Raw genomic sequence first — 20276 nt, forward strand, 5'->3', positions numbered from 1 at the left:
ATAAAAGTCTGTTTGTATTCATTTAAAACTGCAAAGCCTGATGCACATTACTGTATAGATAGACTTGTGTGTCAAGTGTTCATATGTTGCTGATGATTTCTTTCACATAGGGAACATTCTTGCTGTTGATAGTACGGAGTCTGTTGTCTACCACCTTTGATATATATTAGGGCTGAATTTTGCAAACAATGTGGCAATTATGTCATATATTCCTGTTTGCCTAAAGGATTGCAGAGTCATCCTTTGCTCCTTCTTTTAAATATGGTGCTTCTTTGTTTGTGAACGCACATTGAGCCGTATGTGAACAGGATTCATAAACGCGTCTCTGGGTTGAAAAAGACGGTGCTCTGGAAAAGCACCACCAGGTGCAACAACTTCTATCCAACGAAAGTCTTTTTCAGGGAAGGCCTTGCATATTTTCAGCAAGACAATGCTAACTGCGTATTGCAGATATTACAACAGCATGGCTCTCATAGAGAGAAGACCAGGTCATGAACTGACTTGCCTGCAGTCCAGACCTTTCAAACCTTTTGGCACCACACAGTATAAAATACACAAAAAGACGGTGAATGCGACAGCATCAAGGGTGTACCCTGCCTCTCAACCCCATTTCTCTCCCAGTATGAAGATTATTCTGAAAAGCATTCTTGCGAAATTGTTTTGCAATTTCAGAAGCACAGTGGAACCCCGACTTACGAAATTAATTTGTTCCCGAGGGTCTTTCGTAAATCGAAGCACCCATCGCGCCTTTTGAGTGAAAGATAGGGCTATAGGCTAACTGCTAACTGCAACAACAATACGTCGTTCAAGTGGAACAGCAAAGTGCAAGTACACAAGCCAAGGGGGTTGTCACATGATTCGGAAGGCATTGTGGGCATTGTAGCCATTCTGGGCTCAGCCAATCAGAGCCAGCGGATTTCGTTACGCTGGCATTTTGCCGTAACACGAGCAGAAATATTGCCGTTAAGTGCCTTTGTAACTTGAATTTTTCGTTAAATGGGGTATTCATAAGTCGGGGTTCCACTGTAATGTTAGACTGCTGTCAGATGGGCTTTTGTATTCAACCATATATTTAAGATACTGTCATTATATTAATGCTGCTATCCTGTATATATTGTACATACTATTGTTTGAGTACTTACGATTGTTTTTTTGTACTTTTTATATTTTACATTTATATTTATTATTGAAACTTGCACCAAGGGAGTGGCACTCCAATTTCGTTGTACTCCGTACAATGACAATAGAGGCTATTCTATTCTATTATATTCTATTTATATTTTACCATGCTCTGTTGCTATTGACCCAATTAGTTGCAAAATTTTCCTGCAGATGTTTCTTTATAGTACCACTTGTTACCCCATGTGATGCCACCATATCTAAAATGAGCTAATATTATTCTTAAATGGATATTTTTGGTACTAACAGTCTTAAAAACTGTTCAACTATTTCTCAGCTAGTGCTCATGTTATGTTTACTCACTTGTCGCTGATACAAAAAAAAGTAAAAACAGGCAATATGATAAATGTTAATGATGCTGCTATCAGTGCAGGCCAGGTGACCACTGTCACTGTCAGAGACCCTGATTAGCTTGAAGGTGTTGGTGTTCAGAGAGTGGTTTAGCAGCACCTCACAGCCACCAGCAAACTTCAAAAGCACCGAAACGTGAGAGACGATGGGGGAGAGGGGGGAGGAAAGGGGTGAAGAGAGAGAGTGGAGTGTTTTGAGGGACACAACAAGGACATCTCCCCGGAGCCATATGGTGGTGGAGATGGTTTTATACGGTTGTGTTTGTCTGCCTGTTCCGTTTAAGATTTTTACTGGAAAGTGCCTCAGGCCAGCCGTCTGTAATAATATAACTCCCTCCCTCTGCTTCCCTCTCCTCCTTTTTTTTTTTTTTTTGTGATTTCTTTGTCTCTGCTGCCATCCTAAAAATCTCTCCGCCACACAAAGCATTTTGATTGATGTCTGCTGTTGACACATATCTGGGTGGGCGTGGGTGGTCGGGCTCATATAAATAACTCTAGCCTAAACCAGCGACTTGATTCCTGGACTTTAACTCTCCCCTCCTCTTCACTCTGCTGACCCATGACTGCACTCCATCATACAGCTCCAACCTCTTCACCAAGTTTGCGGACGACACAACGGTGGTGGGTCTCATTAGCAACAGGGATGAGACCGACTACAGAAGTGAGGTGAGACGCCTGGCCACGTGGTGTGCTGACAACAATCTCTCTCTGAATGTGGAGAAGACGAAGGAGATTGTTGTGGACTTCAGGAGAATGCACACCCAACATGCTCCTCTGACCATTGACGGAGCGTCTGTGGAGAGAGTGAGCAGCACCAAGTTCTTGGGTGTGCACATCACAGAGGATCTCTCCTGGACGTACAACACCACAGCACTGGCCAAGAAATCACAGTTTTCTCCTGCTCTTCTTAGTTTTCTCCGCAAACTAAGAAGAGCAGGAGTACCAGCCCCCATCATGTACACTTTCTACAGAGGCACCATCGAGAGCATCCTGTCGAGCTGCATCACTGTGTGGTTTGGAACCTGCAATGCGTCCTGTCATAGAACCCTCCAACGCATAGTGAGAGCTGCAGAGAGGATCATTGGTGTCTCTCTCCCCTCCCTCCAGGACATTTACAGCACCCGTCTCACTAAAAAAGCCCTTTGCATAGCGGCTGATCCCACGCACCCAATGCAAAGCTTCTTCAAGCTGCTGCCGTCGGGGAGGAGACTGCGGAGTCTCCGGGCCAGGACCAGCAGACTGAAGGACAGCTTCATCCATCAGGCTGTCAGGAAGCTTAACTCCCTCCCGATTCTGCCCCCTCTCCCCTCTCTCCTCCACGGTCCTACTGAACTCTGTCTCACACACACACACACACTCTCTAACTCACTCACTGGCCTGCACCAGTTACCAGTCACTTTGTGGAGCAGTGGACTGCCATTACCTCATAAGACTTTGTTGTTACACTATCTCTTACCGTACATTACCAAATCTCCATTTGCACTATTTGCCCATTTGCACTACTCTGCCTGGTTTGCACTCAATGTCATTTACTCATTATATTGTATATTGTATAGCTTTCTTGTTATATGTAAAAATTGTATTGTATTTATTTATTTAAATTTTACTTTTTAATTATTTTACTTGCATTTTTAATCACTCTTATATTTAAATGTTCATTTGCTATTTTATCTAGGGATTGAGAGTAACGTAGTTTCTATTCTCTGTATGTCCTGTACATGTGGCAGAATTGACAATAAAGCTGACTTTGACTTTGACTTTGCCCTTGTGCACGTCTGCATGGACAGACTGATATTTTATTGACAGTTTCTCTGTGACTTTTTTTTTCCATTTGTTTGTGTTCTAGACTGAATACGACACGTTAACATGATCATATGCTTGCATATATTTGAATAAGTATAGCCTAATTATTAGGAAGGCATGTAACTCGTATATGTTTAATGATATATTTTCTAGTATTGAGAAAAGTTTGACATAAGAAGAGTTTTGACTACATCCCAGGAGAAACCAGAGTATAAACTGAAGCTCATCATTATCTTTTTCACTTTATAATTCCCTGACAAAAACTGAAGGTGCTTTTCACTTCGTGTCAGTGAATTATAAATGGATTGTGGTCAGATTGTGGTTGGACAGAGCATGTGCCAGGTATGAATGGGCGTCACTGTGTGAACAATGTGATCTTATAAAAGAAAAATTACCTGTCAGTAAAACTACTTGGACTAATTATAGATTTATCACACTTGACTTGAAGAAAAGAAAGATGGTTTCAATTAAAAACCTGTTCTGTCTTGTGACTCCAATCAGCATAAAGGTATTCCAATGGGGGTGAGAGGTGGAGGTGCAGTAAGTCACTGTTTTATCAGCCACGAGAGAGAGGGTGTCTGTCACCCAAATCTAAACTGGGAGCTGGTTGCAGAGAAGAGGAGCCCAAAAGGTGAATGCTCTGCCTCCCGTTGTACTGTCAAACTCTAGGAACCACAAGCAACCTGCAGTCTGAAATCAAAGTGCGCTCTGGGGTGATGCAGTACTGTCAGGTCTTTTAGATAAGATGGGGCCTGATTATTCAAGACCTTGTATGTGATGAGCAGGATTTTAAATTTAATTCTGGATTTAACAGCCAATGAAGAGAAGCCAATATGGGAGAAATATGCTCCCTCTTTTGTGGATTTCCAACTCTAGTCACTCTAACCAGGATCATCTTAAATATAAAGTAATGTCTACAACCCTCGATGTAGTCTAGATTTAGCCAGTTCAGCAAACACACAAGAAAAACCTGATTTATAGATTCAGTATCTGATTTTAATTTTCTAAAATGAATGAGGACATTACTTGTCTATAAATTTTCACTTGCTGAGCAGTGAGCAGTCACCTCTGAAAATAATGTCTAGTCTTCCTGTGCTTCTCACATTTTTCTGCATCTATCAGTGTCACACATTAATGTTTTTGTTTTTTTTACTCAGTGAATAACACAGCAACCGTACATTTACAGACACGATTTCTGACAAATGGCATACAGTAGGAAGAGTTTGTGTGTTTGGGGATATTTACAGAGTCATTTGAAATTAGTATTGAACGCTGTTTGAGATCATACCAGCATACTTTAACTCCTGACTTTTATACAGTATATGCCCAATATATAAACATGCATCACAGATAATTGTGTCATTTCAGCACATTTGACTGAGAGTCAAATGCAGTAACTAAATATTTGTCAGGCCTTTTTGCTGTGGTAAAATATTGCACATTTTTTGTATTTCTTCCTTGATTCAATTTTAATTGATTAAAAGAAGAAAAATGGTTATAAAAAAGAACAAATCAAATTTTACATATATTTCGCTTTTATTGATATTTTATTAAATGGCTGAATACACTAATATAAATCAGGAAGGAACAAATATGTTAATACAGGTTTATCTTCATTGTTTAGTTTATCTTAATTCAGTTTTGCACCTATTCTGAGAAGTACAGCTGTTCTGTCAGGTGTACTAAGATGTAAAAACAATTCTATGCCATTTACAGGATGGGCAAGATCATGACATGAGTGACCGGTGTGCTGCTGGAGTCATAATTCCACCCATCCAGTCCCCTCTGGAGCCACAGTGCCTGGCTGAAGGAAGCTGTCAGTCCCCTGACTCCCTCTCAGAACAATTAGAGAGACCTTTAATGGACTACAACTAACAATGTGCACATAAATGCATCAGCACAACATGGCATCTGGATAGTAGTTAAAGTGAAAAGTTATTTCATATGATCTGGATCAGTCTGATAATTATTATACATAATTATCAGACTCGGCAAAGGGCGCTGGTGTTATCAATCCTCATTTTCATTATATACACAATAAAACTAGAAATACAAGCTGAAAATACTTTATCACGTTAACACTCGTAATAAAAATATAATTTTTTTGTATTATTCACAGGTTGTAGGCAGGCAGTTTAGTGCAGCATAACCTGTTGTTGTTGTTTTTTTTGGTTTTTTTTGCAGCACTGTGGGGAAGTTTACAGTGATGCATTATGTTCGACTGGCTAAATCTAGACTACATCAAAAGTAGATATTAGTTTATATTTATGATGCTGCTGGTTAGATTCACTCACTAAATTCCATCTTTTATACCTTTATAGTATCTGTGGGTTGGATAATCAGCCGTGCAACTCATGTTACATGTGCGTATTTCTTTTTGAATGCAGTCGACTAAATCTACAGTGAGCAGTGAATACTGGAGCAGCACAGATCAGCTGATCGCAGCCTACTAGTAAAACATCTATTGGAGTTCACTAAACAAGTTTTTTCCTGAGTGATCCTTTACCTGGGAGGGTTACCCCACCTATCGACTGATATGGTTCACATTGTATCCTCTGAGCTGCTTGATTTTACATGTTGAGCACATGTGGAAAATGAAGACAAGAAGCAAAACCTGTTTTGAGTTTAAATTATAAGATGCTATGACTGCAGTAGAGCCCACAATCTATAAGCTGCATCCCAGTATACAGCGCCAGTGTGGGCGTGCAAGTTTGGGATGTGTTGCTAAACATATCTTTGTACTAACATAATCCTTGTCGTATCATAAGCCAGTGGACAATGATGATCCTAATCCAGCTCTAAGAAGCTTTTCATAAACAGGATGCTCACATGCACTCACACACGCATGCAGAGCGATGCTTCAGCAGCAGAACTTGGAATAAAAATTCAGAATGAAAGCTTTGAAATGTGCCTTCAGAATTTGAGGTTCACAATTTTAAAATGGTGTTTTTTTTACTTACTCATCATGTGTCCTCACATTTCAATACTTTGAGGATGCTTTTAAGTACCTGATTATTGAAAAAATTTACCTGCTATAGCAGAAATTCAAAAGCAGCATTTATTGTTTTGGTGAAAAGTTTAACACACTATAGATACACCACTCAAATTCTTAAAGATTCATTTTAAATTAAAATCCATAGATGCCATTAAACAAACTATGTCCTTTTTTATTTTTTTATTTTATTGTTTATTTTATTTTATTTTCACTTGCTAAACACAGGACAGACATGACTGGGGGAAAGAAAAGGGAGAAAGAAAGAGGGAAAGAAAAACAGCGAGGAAGAGGGACGGGGATAAAGGGCAAAAAACAAAAACCAACAAAACAAACAGACAAAAAATACATTTATCACTCACCTGTTGAGAAAGAAAAAAGAGAAAACAAGCAAAGAAAAAGAGAGCAACATAATAAACAACATCATCACGATGATCTATAAGATAAGATAAGATAAGATAACCTTTATTAGTCCCACACGTGGGAAATTTGTTTTGTCACAGCAGGAAGTGGACAGTGCAAAAGTTATGAGGCAAAAATTAGAATACAATAAGAATAAATACAGTACACAACTGTACAGAATAGAATAAAATACTATATACAGTAGAATAAAATAAAATAAATATACAATAAGATAAAAATAGAATACAAATAAAAATACTATATACAACTGAGTAAAAATACAACGATGACAGAAAGGATTATTGCACTTAGTATTATTGCATATGTATGGATGGGAATGTAACCGTAAATACTAAATATTAAACATTATTGTGCAGCACGTAAGATCGACAGCACACAGTGTGCCTTGAGGTAGGAGCCAAAAAGGGTGTAGTTTGTGTGTGTGAGCACCCGTGTGTACACCTGTGAGCGTGAGCGCGCTTGTATTTAAAAGTTTCCTTCATGTAAATGCTCCCCACACCCTCTAGCAGATCGCTAGAGGGTGTGGGGAGCCACAGCCCCGTCCTCCAGGGCATGAAGCAGGTATGGAGGAGATCTAGGCTCCAGACATTCAGAGGCCCTCAGAACACCAGAGACCAAGGAAGACCAACAGAAGGGCAGCTGCGCCACTATCCCAGAAAGAGCTGAGGAGAGCCCCAGAGGAGGGGTTACTCAGCAGCCGCGGAGCAGAAGTAAAGGGGGGTTGCAGTGATGTGCCCGTGAGCTCTGCCGGCAGCCAGCTGTGCCAGAGTGACCGAGCCCCAGGCCGAGAGGCTGAGGGCACCCCACCCCCGAAGTGGCCCGAGCGAGCCCCAGGTTCCAGGCCCCGACAAGCAGCTACCAAGGGGTGAGCCGGTGCATACCTGGACGCCCATCCCCAGACACAAAGGACCACCAACGTACCGAAATGAGCCAATGTTCATTTCAAGAAATCATCAGTTAGCACATCGCATGTGAAGGTCAGAGCTTTCAATCAGCATCCAGCAGCTGCTCTGTGAATGTTTCTGTCAGATCCATAACTAGATTCAGGGAGAACTTGAACCATGAAGATGACTTTCCATATTCTTAAGGTGATGCTTACAGTACAGATTTCAGGAGCACTTATGAAATCATAATTTTCTTGTGTTTCAAAACACGACTGAGAGATCTGTGATTTCATCAAGTCTCTACTCCCATTATCGCTTCTTTTCTGACCCACTGAGGAACATATTTTATATGATGGGATATTTGGGACATGCCAATCATTCCTGAGGGGTAATTGTTTAACCCAGTAGTGGGCAGTTCATTTTCCCGTGGGGACCACATGAGGAGCTGGCACTGTTGTGAAATACTGCACCAATAAACTTAGAGATATAAGGTAAAACTAATATTGGGCGGTATTGAGTTCAGCTAACTGGTGTAGTCCTGCAAAACGGTCCGGCTTTCTCATCCGGCCCTTCTGGACAATGAACTGCCCACCGCTGGTTTAAATGCAGCATGAGTCATTGAACAGGAGCTTTTTCCATACTTTTATTTGGCATATGTTGGAAAATGCCTGTTTGTTTTTTGTTTTCATTATCTCCCATCACACCACAAACCTTGGTGCTCAATTCTTATGAATTGCTCAGATCTCACTTTTTGTTTATCTATGCGCTTTATTCTTTAGATGTGGCCAGTATTCAGGACGCTCCTGGAACTCACGTGTCAAAACGATGCCGCGTGCGTCACGCTTTTACGCAGGAGTAAATATGCAGGCGGCTAAACTCAGCATTTACGGTTTCATTTACGAGATCATGTGCAGTGAAGGGAATTTGTGAGGGGATGACAAAGAGGATGCAGATTGTGATGTGGAAAGAATCATAACAAGACATTAAGGTCAGCCAAGTGACGTTTTAGTCGCATGTAGATAAAGAAGAACAAAATCAGACGTGTCTACGATTCAGGACCACAAATGGACAGAATTGAAAAGATCATATTCAGTGTGATTGGGACCAATCACACTGTCATGAAAAAACAGATCTGGATCACATATAAATAAAACATGCATGATTTGGGCCACTCTTCCCTGCAGTGTCGACTTAGCCCTTGAAGTCTATAAAAAAAGACAGAGCAAGAAAAAGAGGGCAGGTGCGGGATTACAAACCAAAATAGCAATGTACAAATATATAAGCATTCCTCGTTTCAGCTTTTAATAAATGATTTAAAATGTTTTTCCCAGAAGGAAACATGCTTCAGTTTGAATGTACTGCACAGTTGAACATATCTACACTCATTACACAAAACAAGCTCTCTCTTAACTATCTATGACTCTGTCAGTTCTGTTTAAGACCTAATGAAGCTTTTTTTTCCTCTTTCTCTCTCTCTCTCTGTCTGAACATGGCGATGATTCCTTGAGTGCAGAACAATCTCAGTCCAATTAGCTGCTCGCACTAGAAATTCATCCTACAGGGAAGTGGAGCTGATGCTTTCTCAGCGATGTTGACTTGTTTAGGGAAGCAGATTAAACCGATTCTCGCTTGAACATAACTTCATTTCACATACCTGAACAAATATCATGCTGAATATGGGGGAGCTCTTTTTCTTTTATTATCTTTTTTTGAATTAGTGGAAGCCAAATCGCTTGTTGGGATTCAATTAGAGACTGTACACACACAAAACAATAATGAGGTAAATCTACAGAGAGAGCGGCTTGCATAACACTGCACAGTCTGAGTGTAAAGTGTTTTATACTCTTCTGTTAACCCCCGAGTGCAGTAATAGTCACTGTTGTTGTCTTTAGTGAAGGCATGTCACTTAGTAAGGACAGCAATGTCAACATCATCATCCTTCTGGTAGACAAGGGTGTGTGGACAATTTTGTTAAACCAGACTGAGTGTAATGAGAAATTTAAGTCACTGTTCAGTGACAAAGATACTTCTGAGCCCTACAGATTACAGGGAGTGCAGAATTATTAGGCAAGTTGTATTTTTGAGGAATAATTTTATTATTGAACAACAACCATGTTCTCAATGAACCCAAAAAACTCATTAATATCAAAGCTGAATGTTTTTGGAAGTAGTTTTTAGTTTGTTTTTAGTTTTAGCTATTTTAGGGGGATATCTGTGTGTGCAGGTGACTATTACTGTGCATAATTATTAGGCAACAAAAAACAATATATACCCATTTCAATTATTTATTTTTACCAGTGAAACCAATATAACATCTCCACATTCACAAATATACATTTCTGACATTCAAAAACAAATCAGCGACCAATATAGCCACCTTTCTTTGCAAGGACACTCAAAAGCCTGCCATCCATGGATTCTGTCAGTGTTTTGATCTGTTCACCATCAACATTGCGTGCAGCAGCAACCACAGCCTCCCAGACACTGTTCAGAGAGGTGTACTGTTGTCCCTCCTTGTAAATCTCACATTTGATGATGGACCACAGGTTCTCAATGGGGTTCAGATCAGGTGAACAAGGAGGCCATGTCATTAGTTTTACTTCTTTTATACCCTTTCTTGCCAGCCACGCTGTGGAGTAGTTGGACGTGTGTGATGGAGCATTGTCCTGCATGAAAATCATGTTTTTCTTGAAGGATGCAGACTTCTTCCTGTACCACTGCTTGAAGAAGGTGTCTTCCAGAAACTGGCAGTAGGACTGGGAGTTGAGCTTGACTCCATCCTCAACCCGAAAAGGCCCCACAAGCTCATCTTTGATGATACCAGCCCAAACCAGTACTCCACCTCCACCTTGCTGGCGTCTGAGTCGGACTGGAGCTCTCTGCCCTTTACCAATCCAGCCACGGGCCCATCCATCTGGCCCATCAAGACTCACTCTCATTTCATCAGTCCATAAAACCTTAGAAAAACCAGTCTTGAGATATTTCTTGGCCCAGTCTTGACGTTTCAGCTTGTGTGTCTTGTTCAGTGGTGGTCGTCTTTCAGCCTTTCTTACCTTGGCCATGTCTCTGAGTATTGCACACTTTGTGCTTTTGGGCACTCCAGTGATGTTGCAGCTCTGAAATATGGCCAAACTGGTGGCAAGTGGCATCTTGGCAGCTGCACGCTTGACTTTTCTCAGTTCATGGGCAGTTATTTTGCGCCTTGGTTTTTCCACACGCTTCTTGCGACCCTGTTGACTATTTTGAATGAAACGCTTGATTGTTCGATGATCACGCTTCAGAAGCTTTGCAATTTTGAGACTGCTGCATCCCTCTGCAAGATATCTCACTATTTTTGACTTTTCTGAGCCTGTCAAGTCCTTCTTTTGACCCGTTTTGCCAAAGGAAAGGAAGTTGCCTAATAATTATGCACACCTGATATAGGGTGTTGATGTCATTAGACCACACCCCTTCTCATTACAGAGATGCACATCACCTAATATGCTTAATTGGTAGTAGGCTTTCGAGCCTATACAGCTTGGAGTAAGACAACATGCATGAAGAGGATGATGTGGACAAAATACTCATTTGCCTAATAATTCTGCACTCCCTGTATACATAATCTAAGCTACACCAAGTCTGTGTGTCTTACTAAAAGGCTGCACCTTTTAAACCCTTTGCTAGTGTGAACAGTTGTGTTACCTACAACATCTTCCAAGTTTCTGATTTCAGTCTTCAGTCAGTTGTTAGGCAGCTCAAAACACCACATTCAGAACACTTTGGGTTTTATGGAGAAGGTGCGGAGGCAGATGAAACACTGGTCTTTCTTCACAAGAAATTACAGGATGACCTCAGCAATGGAGACACCCTGAACGTGTGTCTGCTCTCCGAACTGTTTACAGTCCACATGGGTGTCCCACAGGTTCCCCACTTTCACCTATTGTGGCTAACTTGTATCTAGAGGAAGTAGCAAAGATAGCCCTGATATCCTATTCTGGAACAGCACAGAGCTGTTGGTTCAAGTATGTGAATGAAACCTGGGTGAAAATCTAATCTCAGGAAGCACCACAATTCACAGATCACATTAACCCAGTGGACAAATACATCAGGTTCACCAGCGAGTATATGAAAGATAACAGGCTAGCATTCTGGGACTATGAAACTGCCATCAGTAAAGGGGATATTTGAAAGTTGATGTGTGTTGTAAACCAACACACCATCTCCGTAGACTCAGTTGCCAGGGAAGCACAAGAGCATCATATCAAAAGAGCCTTTAGTAAATGTCGTTATCCCGGCTGGGCATTCATCAAAGCTCGGAAGATGCCGAATGAGCCAACTGATCCAGGAAAGAAGGACAACTGCTTTCTATATGAAAACCAGTGGTGATCCCTTTGAGTATCAGAATGGCTGAAAGGATTTTTTTTTTTTAACACACAGCATCTCTTTCAAAGCCCCCAAACATCCATGGATTCGGTCTTCAAGCACAGACAGAGAAATATAGTGTAGTAGATTAAGTACCCAGAGGATTGCCTTAATCAGACATTGGGGAAACAGAACAAACTGTTGCAAAGTTGTCAAATACAGAAGAGCTACTTCGTCAGGCCAGAACTTTGCGACTGTTTTATGCCTACAGGCTAGACCAGTCCTTCAGTGATGAGGAAATGCACATCCTAGATAGGGAGGGGTGCTGGTTTGAGTGGTGCAAGGCAGCCATCTGTATGAAAAGGGAATGACCATGATTTATACTACTGCAGGTAATCTAAATCATAACCGATGACATAACCGAGAACCGATCCACGTAACCTGACTGCTCCTTCTGAGAAATGTCACTAGTTGTTGGGTCCACGGAGCCCCACAGTGACTGAATGCTGTGGAAGGAGTTTGCGATTACATTGCAAGTTACAACATAGATTTCCTGCAAAAGTCTAAATCAGGCGTAAAAGTACATCTGTTACCATCTTACAGTGCTGTGATTGCAGCTATTCCCCATCTCTATGTGAACAGTAGTCATGGATCAGTAGTCATGACAGTTTGCATATTAATGATCAATAAAATGATCTCTGGGGCTGAGCGGTAGGTAAGGGTGCTAGTTTTAGGTTTAGTCGTTATGCAGCTGTACTGTTTATAAGGTCCGGGAAACTTGGAGTCAGCTGAGACTGTAGAAGTCACTTGGTTAAAATGTTTCTCCCACTGAAAAGTCCCAGAATCAACTTTCTTGCATCTGTGTGTATGTGAGTATGTAGGTAGAAAAAGAATGCAGGGCAGCAGCACTGGCACATCAAACGCAAGCTTTACGCAACATGTGCTGTCATATTGCTGCTAACTGTCCAAGAACAAACATCTCCTCTGTATAAGAAAATGATTTTCAAGTGACAAAGCTCATGTTGTCTATATTCAACAATAAATATGATAACACGTTTAAAAGCTTTAAAAGTAATGCAGCATTTTACTGGGTACATTCCACAGATGCAATATACCAGAGAACAGGAAAACAGAAAATCTCATGCAAAACCAAAGCACTGGGACATGTTAAAGAAGCATGCTTTGACAGCTATGATGTTTTCAACATGAATATGTATCTTGAATTCTGTGGGTAAAGTTTTATATATTAAATATATTAAATAAATTAAACATTATCGGGGCTGTATGATCTAGTTAGAGACCTGCTGAATGTGGTATAATTTCATTCTGTTGTTGCACTCTGTCCACTGCCTGTGCTTGCTCCTGAGGCCGTCTGCAGGACTCAAATGAGATTTACATTTTCCTTTTTCAGCTAAGTTTTCCTTTGTGATTAAAAAAACTTTGTAGTCGGAGGTACACTCATACTGCAGGGAGATGCACTGGTAAACAGACTGAGAGACCTGGTGATTATTAAAAGTTTCAAAGCTCTGTTCCTGGGGCATTTGGCCCATCATCTGCGTGTATTTGTATTTTGCTACATTTTTGACTCACTCACAAAAGACTGATTTGATTTACCTCGAATCCACGAATGCTCTCATTCCACCATCTGTGGCGTTGAGTAATCGCAAGAGAAAAATCAGGCATATTCAGTGATGTCAAAACATTTAAAAATACACATTTTGCATCCATTTCATGTCTACAGTTACATCTCAGACTGCAAATAGCAGTGATCCGTGCCAGCAGTTCAGCAGTGACTTCATAGATTAACTTATCAGCCTGAGAGAAGAAATTAATCAGTCAAATCAAACCTCCTGCAGTCTGGAGGAAAAGGAAAAGCTGCAGACACCCACTCCATGATGCATAAACACAGGTCAGGCTGAAATTACTGTCGACTCAGGAACAAAATAATGCCAGCACAAGTCTAATGGTAGTTTAATCCTGGAGAAAAACATTGTCTGTAGTTTTCTCCATCATTTCTCTTCAGCTAGCCGAGTGTCTGAAGCATTAGCATCTACTTGGTTCAAAACTGTTTTATTTTGTTTTTTTCAAACTGGGCTGAAAAAGTACCCAAAAAGAAGCGAAAAAACTCAAAGAAATTAAGGTTTTAGGAGACTTTATTTTGTAGACAAAATACTTAATACTCAGGTTAAGTATGTGTGTGTGTGTGTGTGTGTGTGTGTGTGTGTGTGTGTGTGTGTGTGTGTGTGTGTGTGTGTTTTGCTGTGACTACAGCAGCAATCACACCTAAAAATGAAAATATGTAGGTAGACTAAAATATTTCAATGGCAAACTTAATTACAGTAAAAATTCTGATTTAATATGATGTCATTACTGAATAACTTCCATTTGCACCATGTCTGATTGTAACATTTGTAACAGACACACACTGGGCAACAGGGTTTAAGAGTGTTTTCTTCCTGCCAGCCCAGCAAGCGTATCAACAAGTACCTAACAGCGTACATCTTCACAGAGACATCCACATAAATACTCGCACTTTCCATTTAAGACGCCCAGAGTGACTCCACTACCAGGAAGACAATTAAAGCCTCTAATCAGAGCCTCTGATCAGAGCGCAGCATCTCGCTTTCCTCCCGCTCTCTACCTCGTGCTCGCGCTCCTCCAGTGTACTTTCCTGTTTCTCGTTTTCATTAGATTAGACATAGAAAAGAACATACAGACCAGGGCGCTTAAATGTATGATTCATAAAGGCTGGAACGACAATGGTGTTTCTCTGTAAACATATTGGTTGCATGTACCCAGTTAAAGTGCACCAATACATCAGACAGTTTTTATAGTAGGCTTCTTTTCTCTGAAGAACATGATTTATCTTTGAATATCTTTTTTACTCTTTCAGACAATAAGATTTCCTGGATCTCTTGTTCAGTGATGCAGCCTATGTATTTTGAATTTAGGTATGAAATATGCCTGCAGAGATGCGTTTGAAATTCAGCTTTCTTATGTTTTTTCCACTTAAGCTGCTGTTAACTCATCTTCTATGCCGGGGGTCAGCAACCTTTAACACCCAAAGAGCCATTTGGATCCGGTTTCCACACAAAAGAAAACACTGGGAGCCTCAAATACTTTTTGATATCTAAAATGAAGATAACACTGTATATATTGTTTTTTACCTTTATGCTTTTTGTGAACAACTAAGGTGTGAAATCAATGAAGTGCTACAGAGAAAATTACATTTTATTTATGTAGTTAACACATTTTGAACTCTTAAAGGAATACAGTGTGGCAAAAAAGTATTTAGTCAGCCACCGATTGTGCAAGTTCCCCCACCTAACATGATGACAGAGGTCAGTAATTTGCACCAGAGGTACACTTCAACTGTGAGAGACAGAATGTGAAAAAAAAATCCATGAATTCACTTGGTAGGATTTGTAAAGAATTTATTCGTAAATCAGGGTGGAAAATAAGTATTTGGTCAATAACAAAAATACAACTCGATACTTTGTAACATAACCTTTGTTGGCAATAACAGAGGTCAAACGTTTACTATAGGTCTTTACCAGGTTTGCACACACAGTAGCTGGTATTTTGGCCCATTCCTCCATGCAGATCTTCTCGAGAGCAGTGATGCTTTGGGGCTGTCGCCGAGCAACACGGACTTTCAACTCCCGCCACAGATTTTCTATGGGGTTGAGGTCTGGAGACTGGCTAGGCCACTCCAGGACTTTCAAATGCTTCTTACGGAGCCACTCCTTTGTTGCCCGGGCGGTGTGTTTTGGATCATTGTCATGTTGGAAGACCCAGCCTCGTTTCATCTTCAAAGTTCTCACTGATGGAAGGAGGTTTTGGCTCAAAATCTCACGATACATGGCCCCATTCATTCTGTCCTTAACACGGATCAGTCGTTCTGTCCCCTTGGCAGAAAAACAGCCCCATAGCATGATGTTTCCACCCCCATGCTTCACAGTAGGTATGGTGTTCTTGGGATGCAACTCAGTATTCTTCTTCCTCCAAACACGACGAGTTGAGTTTATACCAAAAAGTTCTACTTTGGTTTCATCTGACCACATGACATTCTCCCAATCCTCTGCTGTATCATCCATGTGCTCTCTGGCAAACTTCAGACGGGCCTGGACATGCACTGGCTTCAGCAGCGGAACTTGCACAATCGGTGGCTGACTAAATACTTTTTTGCCCCACTGTATAACAAAAGGAAAGACACCCAGCTGAACTAAAATGATCCATGTAGCAAACAAAAACTGTTGTGAGCCGCCACCCTTATATCGTCTTTGGGCTTTTGGAGCCTTGACCTGCTTTTAAAATATGTATTTTACCTGGTTAATGTGTGTGGCGGGGCGTGGTCTGCAGCGCCGCTGCAGGGGAGGTTGACGCACGTGAGCGGCACCCACAATCACGCCTCGCCGCCTTAACGTCTGTGCTATCTATGCTGTTGTGTTGGTGTGTGTTGGGCTGTGAGCTGCAAAGCTCAACGGACTGTACGAAGTCACTTTCATCTTTACGCAGGACTGTAAGTTGTCATCTGTGAGGCGTGAGCGGTGTTTGTTTTTCACATAGTTCACGGTGGAGAACAGCTGCTGACATAATGTGGATCCGAAGATCCATAATTGGCCTACCTGGGGTTGAAAGCCTCGATAAATGCACGGCGTTTCGGCGGGTACACCGGCTTCCGCGAGTGTGGCGCTTATTTTGAGCGATGAAAAAATAATAGAATATAATTGTATTTTTATATTTCAATATCAAAATAATCTTTCAATTTAGAACTACAAGTTAAAAAAGAACTAACATAAATAAAATACACTTCAGCTAAATACTTCTAATTTATTTTCTCAAACCACCCGGAGCCGCACTATAAGGACTAAAGAGCCGCAGGTTGCCGACCCCTGGTCTATGCTGATGTCGGACTGTAAAATGTGTTTAATCAATGGTAAGGTCAACTCTAAGTATTCCTCATTAAACATAGCTAAATGTCACCAGGGGAAAATGAGGAAGTACCTACTGTAGGTTCACCTCTGCTTTACAACTTTTTCTCATGTTCACAGTTCACATTAAGAGAATTAGTTAATCTGTTTATTAGTATTTTTTGTGTGAGCGCTGATTAGTTAAAAAAAAAAATCTGTGTCTGTTGGGAATGTTACATCAGTTACATGCTTTAAAATGACTTAAATAAATATAGTGAACACCTGTAGATGATATGTGGTATTGTTGAGGAAGGCTTCATAACAAATATGATACAAAGAAATTTGAGACTATTTTTCTCCTGGTGTACGGCTCATTGTTATTGATGCTTCTCTGTATATACTTGTTCTAAGCTGCCTGACGTATGTGTGTGCACTGCACTTATGAGACTTCAGAACTCATGCATATTCAAATTTACATACATTAAAAATGCATATAATCTTTTAAAAAATTCAGCCAGCAAGACAACGAAAAGACAAGCTAAACTCACAGATAGCTGCTTATATACAAGTGCGCTTTGTTTTAACCACCACTCTGACACTGAGTGTTTTTTGCCCTTTATACACACAGATTGACTGGTTGAGCTTCATATGTCTGGATAAATAGGTTCATCCTGATTCTGAGCATGTCGGTGCAAATTTCACTAACCTCAGATAGAAAATTCATATTCTCAGGTTTATTTATTTACTTATTTTTTGTCAAAGCCACTGGCGTCTCATAGATATGCACATTGTGTCCTTTGGTTTTTCATGGCAGGTTTTAATGCAAGAATGAGATAGATTATGCTCCCAACTTATTAAATATGATTAAAGACCCCTTGGAGGCACATTTAAACACGCAATATAAACAAATCTTTACAAAATGCATGGTTATATTGTGAAGGAGCTTATTTTAGCCAAAACCACAAACTTTTCCAGTCATTTTCAGGACCTAAACCTAAACAAACAGCCATCCTTTCAAATTCCAAATGCAAAATATCTGCCTAGAAAATGGTAGCACTTTTCAGAATTGGCTGTAATTGAATGTTTCATCTTTGCAACAGCAGTATTTGATACTCTGAGGTGGGTGAGAAGGAACATGTGATTTAGCTGTGACTAGCTGTGTGAAACTGTTCTGTTGACCTCAACTTCACAATCAGCTGTTGTACTGGCTCAGTTGTTTCATCCTTTTTTAACCATTTAAACCTTGAAAAAGTTGGCAGAAAATTATATATTTTTTGAAAATTATGTTTATTAAAGCTTCTGACAAATTTAATACAAGAAAAAATGTTATATTAATTTGACTATATGAGTTTTAATTTGTATTATATTTGCAACGTCCCTTTTTTTAGCTTTTTTTTGCAGTTTATTGCTTAACAATGTATTGTGCAATTTATTTAGAATTTTCAGTTGAAAGAATAAATCACACTGATGATGCAGAAGGTTCAAAAACTAACTCATGTCTTAAATATGATATACTCGGCATTACAGGGTTCAAATGTTACTCTAGTAAGCTCTAGTAAGGTGCAAAGGCAGTCTTTCTCTTTCTGCTCAGTTGTTGAACAATCAAACCAGAGAACAGTCTTCACTGTTTCTCGTGCTTGGCTGTAATGGGATGGGGCCCTTCTCTGTCTGAGTGATTGGCTCAGTAATGTAGGCAGAGTGCTGTGGTGGCAGAGTAATTGGCTGTGATTTAAAAACCCTCGGATGGCTTAAGTGGGAATGCAGTTTGGCAAATTAATGGTTCTTAATCGAACATGTGTGAATGGTTTAATATGGTGGAAAAAGACTCCTCGGAGGGCTCTAACGGAGAGCGGCGAGGCCATGGAGCTGTATTCCTCCCATAAACCGAAAAACAACTGACGGTTACAATATAGACGAGCGTACGATATTAATAACACAATGACGCATGCTACAAAGTTTTTGAGTTCACTTTCCTTTTTCAACTTTAAATTATAGTTTGTCAACTCTAAAAGCCTAAAAATTAAGTTTAGTTTAGCATAGCAACATGTTCCATGTTAGTGTAGCCACGGCTAGACGAGAGGGTCTCTTCAGAGCGTGAAAGTGGAGCTGTTTCTCTTTGATTACCTGAGAAGGTAAATATTGTTGTGCAGTGGAGAGAGAAATGGGCGAGAGATAGAAACTCCTCGAGTTATGACCCTCTCTGTTCGCAGTGTCTCTGTTCTGCTTGACGAAAGATGCCAGGAAATTAGAATAGCTGGGATGGGAGCACCGGATGGGGTTGATCAATAGATTTAACACGCTTGCGAACACCTATCTGATGTTTATATTGGGATATCGGGATAACATGAGCTACTCAGTCTGCTTCATTGGTCCCGTCTTTGCAAGTAGCTTAGCCTGGAGCAAGTTATTTCATCCTAAGCCTCTTCTCTTCATCTATATTCATCTATATCCAAGGTACAACACCATTGCGCTGATGTCCTCTAGCAAAATTAAATTCCAATGTGACTGGACACGAGTTATCATATTTTACATGATAATTATCCATATTTCCACATATTTTTAGCTGCTTCCTAAACAGGCTCTTAGAGTAAAGGATGTTTATCGGGGGTAAAAAAAAAAGAAGAAAGCAGATCACGTGACCATAAATGCTCACAAGCACCCACTATTTACCAACAGGAAATGCCAATGCTTTGTTTCACCAATCCAACACCTTAACAGGACACTGAAGGGGAGGATTGTGCTTCAGTGACTGGTGAGTCAAAGTATTGTGTAGCTGCCTTTGTAATGCTAAATAGGACCACCAAGTGTGCACCCTTGGTTGCACTAAAGACATGCAGAGTAATAACAGTGCTTCTAACTTTCTTAGTGAACACAGAAATGAGCAGGGAGCTGTGTGCGTGCGTGCGTGCGTGCGTGCGTGCGTGCGTGTGCGTGTGTGTGTGCGTGTACTTCTGCATCCCTATCTACTGCCCACAGTCACTGAGGGAGCCACTCAATCCTGCTGTTGCTTTCAGCTGCTGTTACCACTGAGAAAAATTGCTAAAATATTTTTTCTGTTTGAATTTTGAATTCTATATCAGTAAATTAGAAATGTCCAATGGGATTTTTGAGGAAGAAGTGTGTGCAGAGCATAAGTGAGCATCCCACAACCATCTAAATGTGGTTAGCTGTACTACACACCAAAAAAAACTGTCATTTCATTACTTGCGCTACATGTTAATTAATTGTGAACCACAACTTTCAAGAAGTCCTGATTAAAATTAATAATTATAGAATAATTGAAATTTATTAGCACAAAGCAACAAGAATAAGTGATTTAAAAAACTGACTTCAATCCAGGAACAACAATATAAACACATCTGCAAACAAACCAACTCTATACAAGATGGCC

General features: G+C 40.4%; 1 protein-coding gene across 6 annotated transcripts in view; it reads left to right on the forward strand.

Moving 5' to 3' along the window:
• atrnl1a (attractin-like 1a) overlaps positions 1 to 20276 on the forward strand; it is a 331746-nt gene that overhangs the window by 216873 nt on the left and 94597 nt on the right. Inside the window, exon 29 of one of the 6 annotated variants that reach the window (XM_026189697.1) lies at positions 5049 to 6125. The exons of the other annotated variants lie outside the window; for them this stretch is intronic. Within the exon in view, the coding sequence (XP_026045482.1) occupies positions 5049 to 5207 (159 nt within the window). The 3' untranslated portion in view covers positions 5208 to 6125. Of the gene's footprint in view, positions 1 to 5048; positions 6126 to 20276 lie in introns of those variants that run through there. 6 annotated transcript variants of the gene reach the window in all.

The sequence above is a fragment of the Astatotilapia calliptera genome, chromosome 13 (genome assembly GCF_900246225.1).
Source record: "Astatotilapia calliptera chromosome 13, fAstCal1.2, whole genome shotgun sequence".
NCBI lineage: Eukaryota > Metazoa > Chordata > Actinopteri > Cichliformes > Cichlidae > Astatotilapia > Astatotilapia calliptera.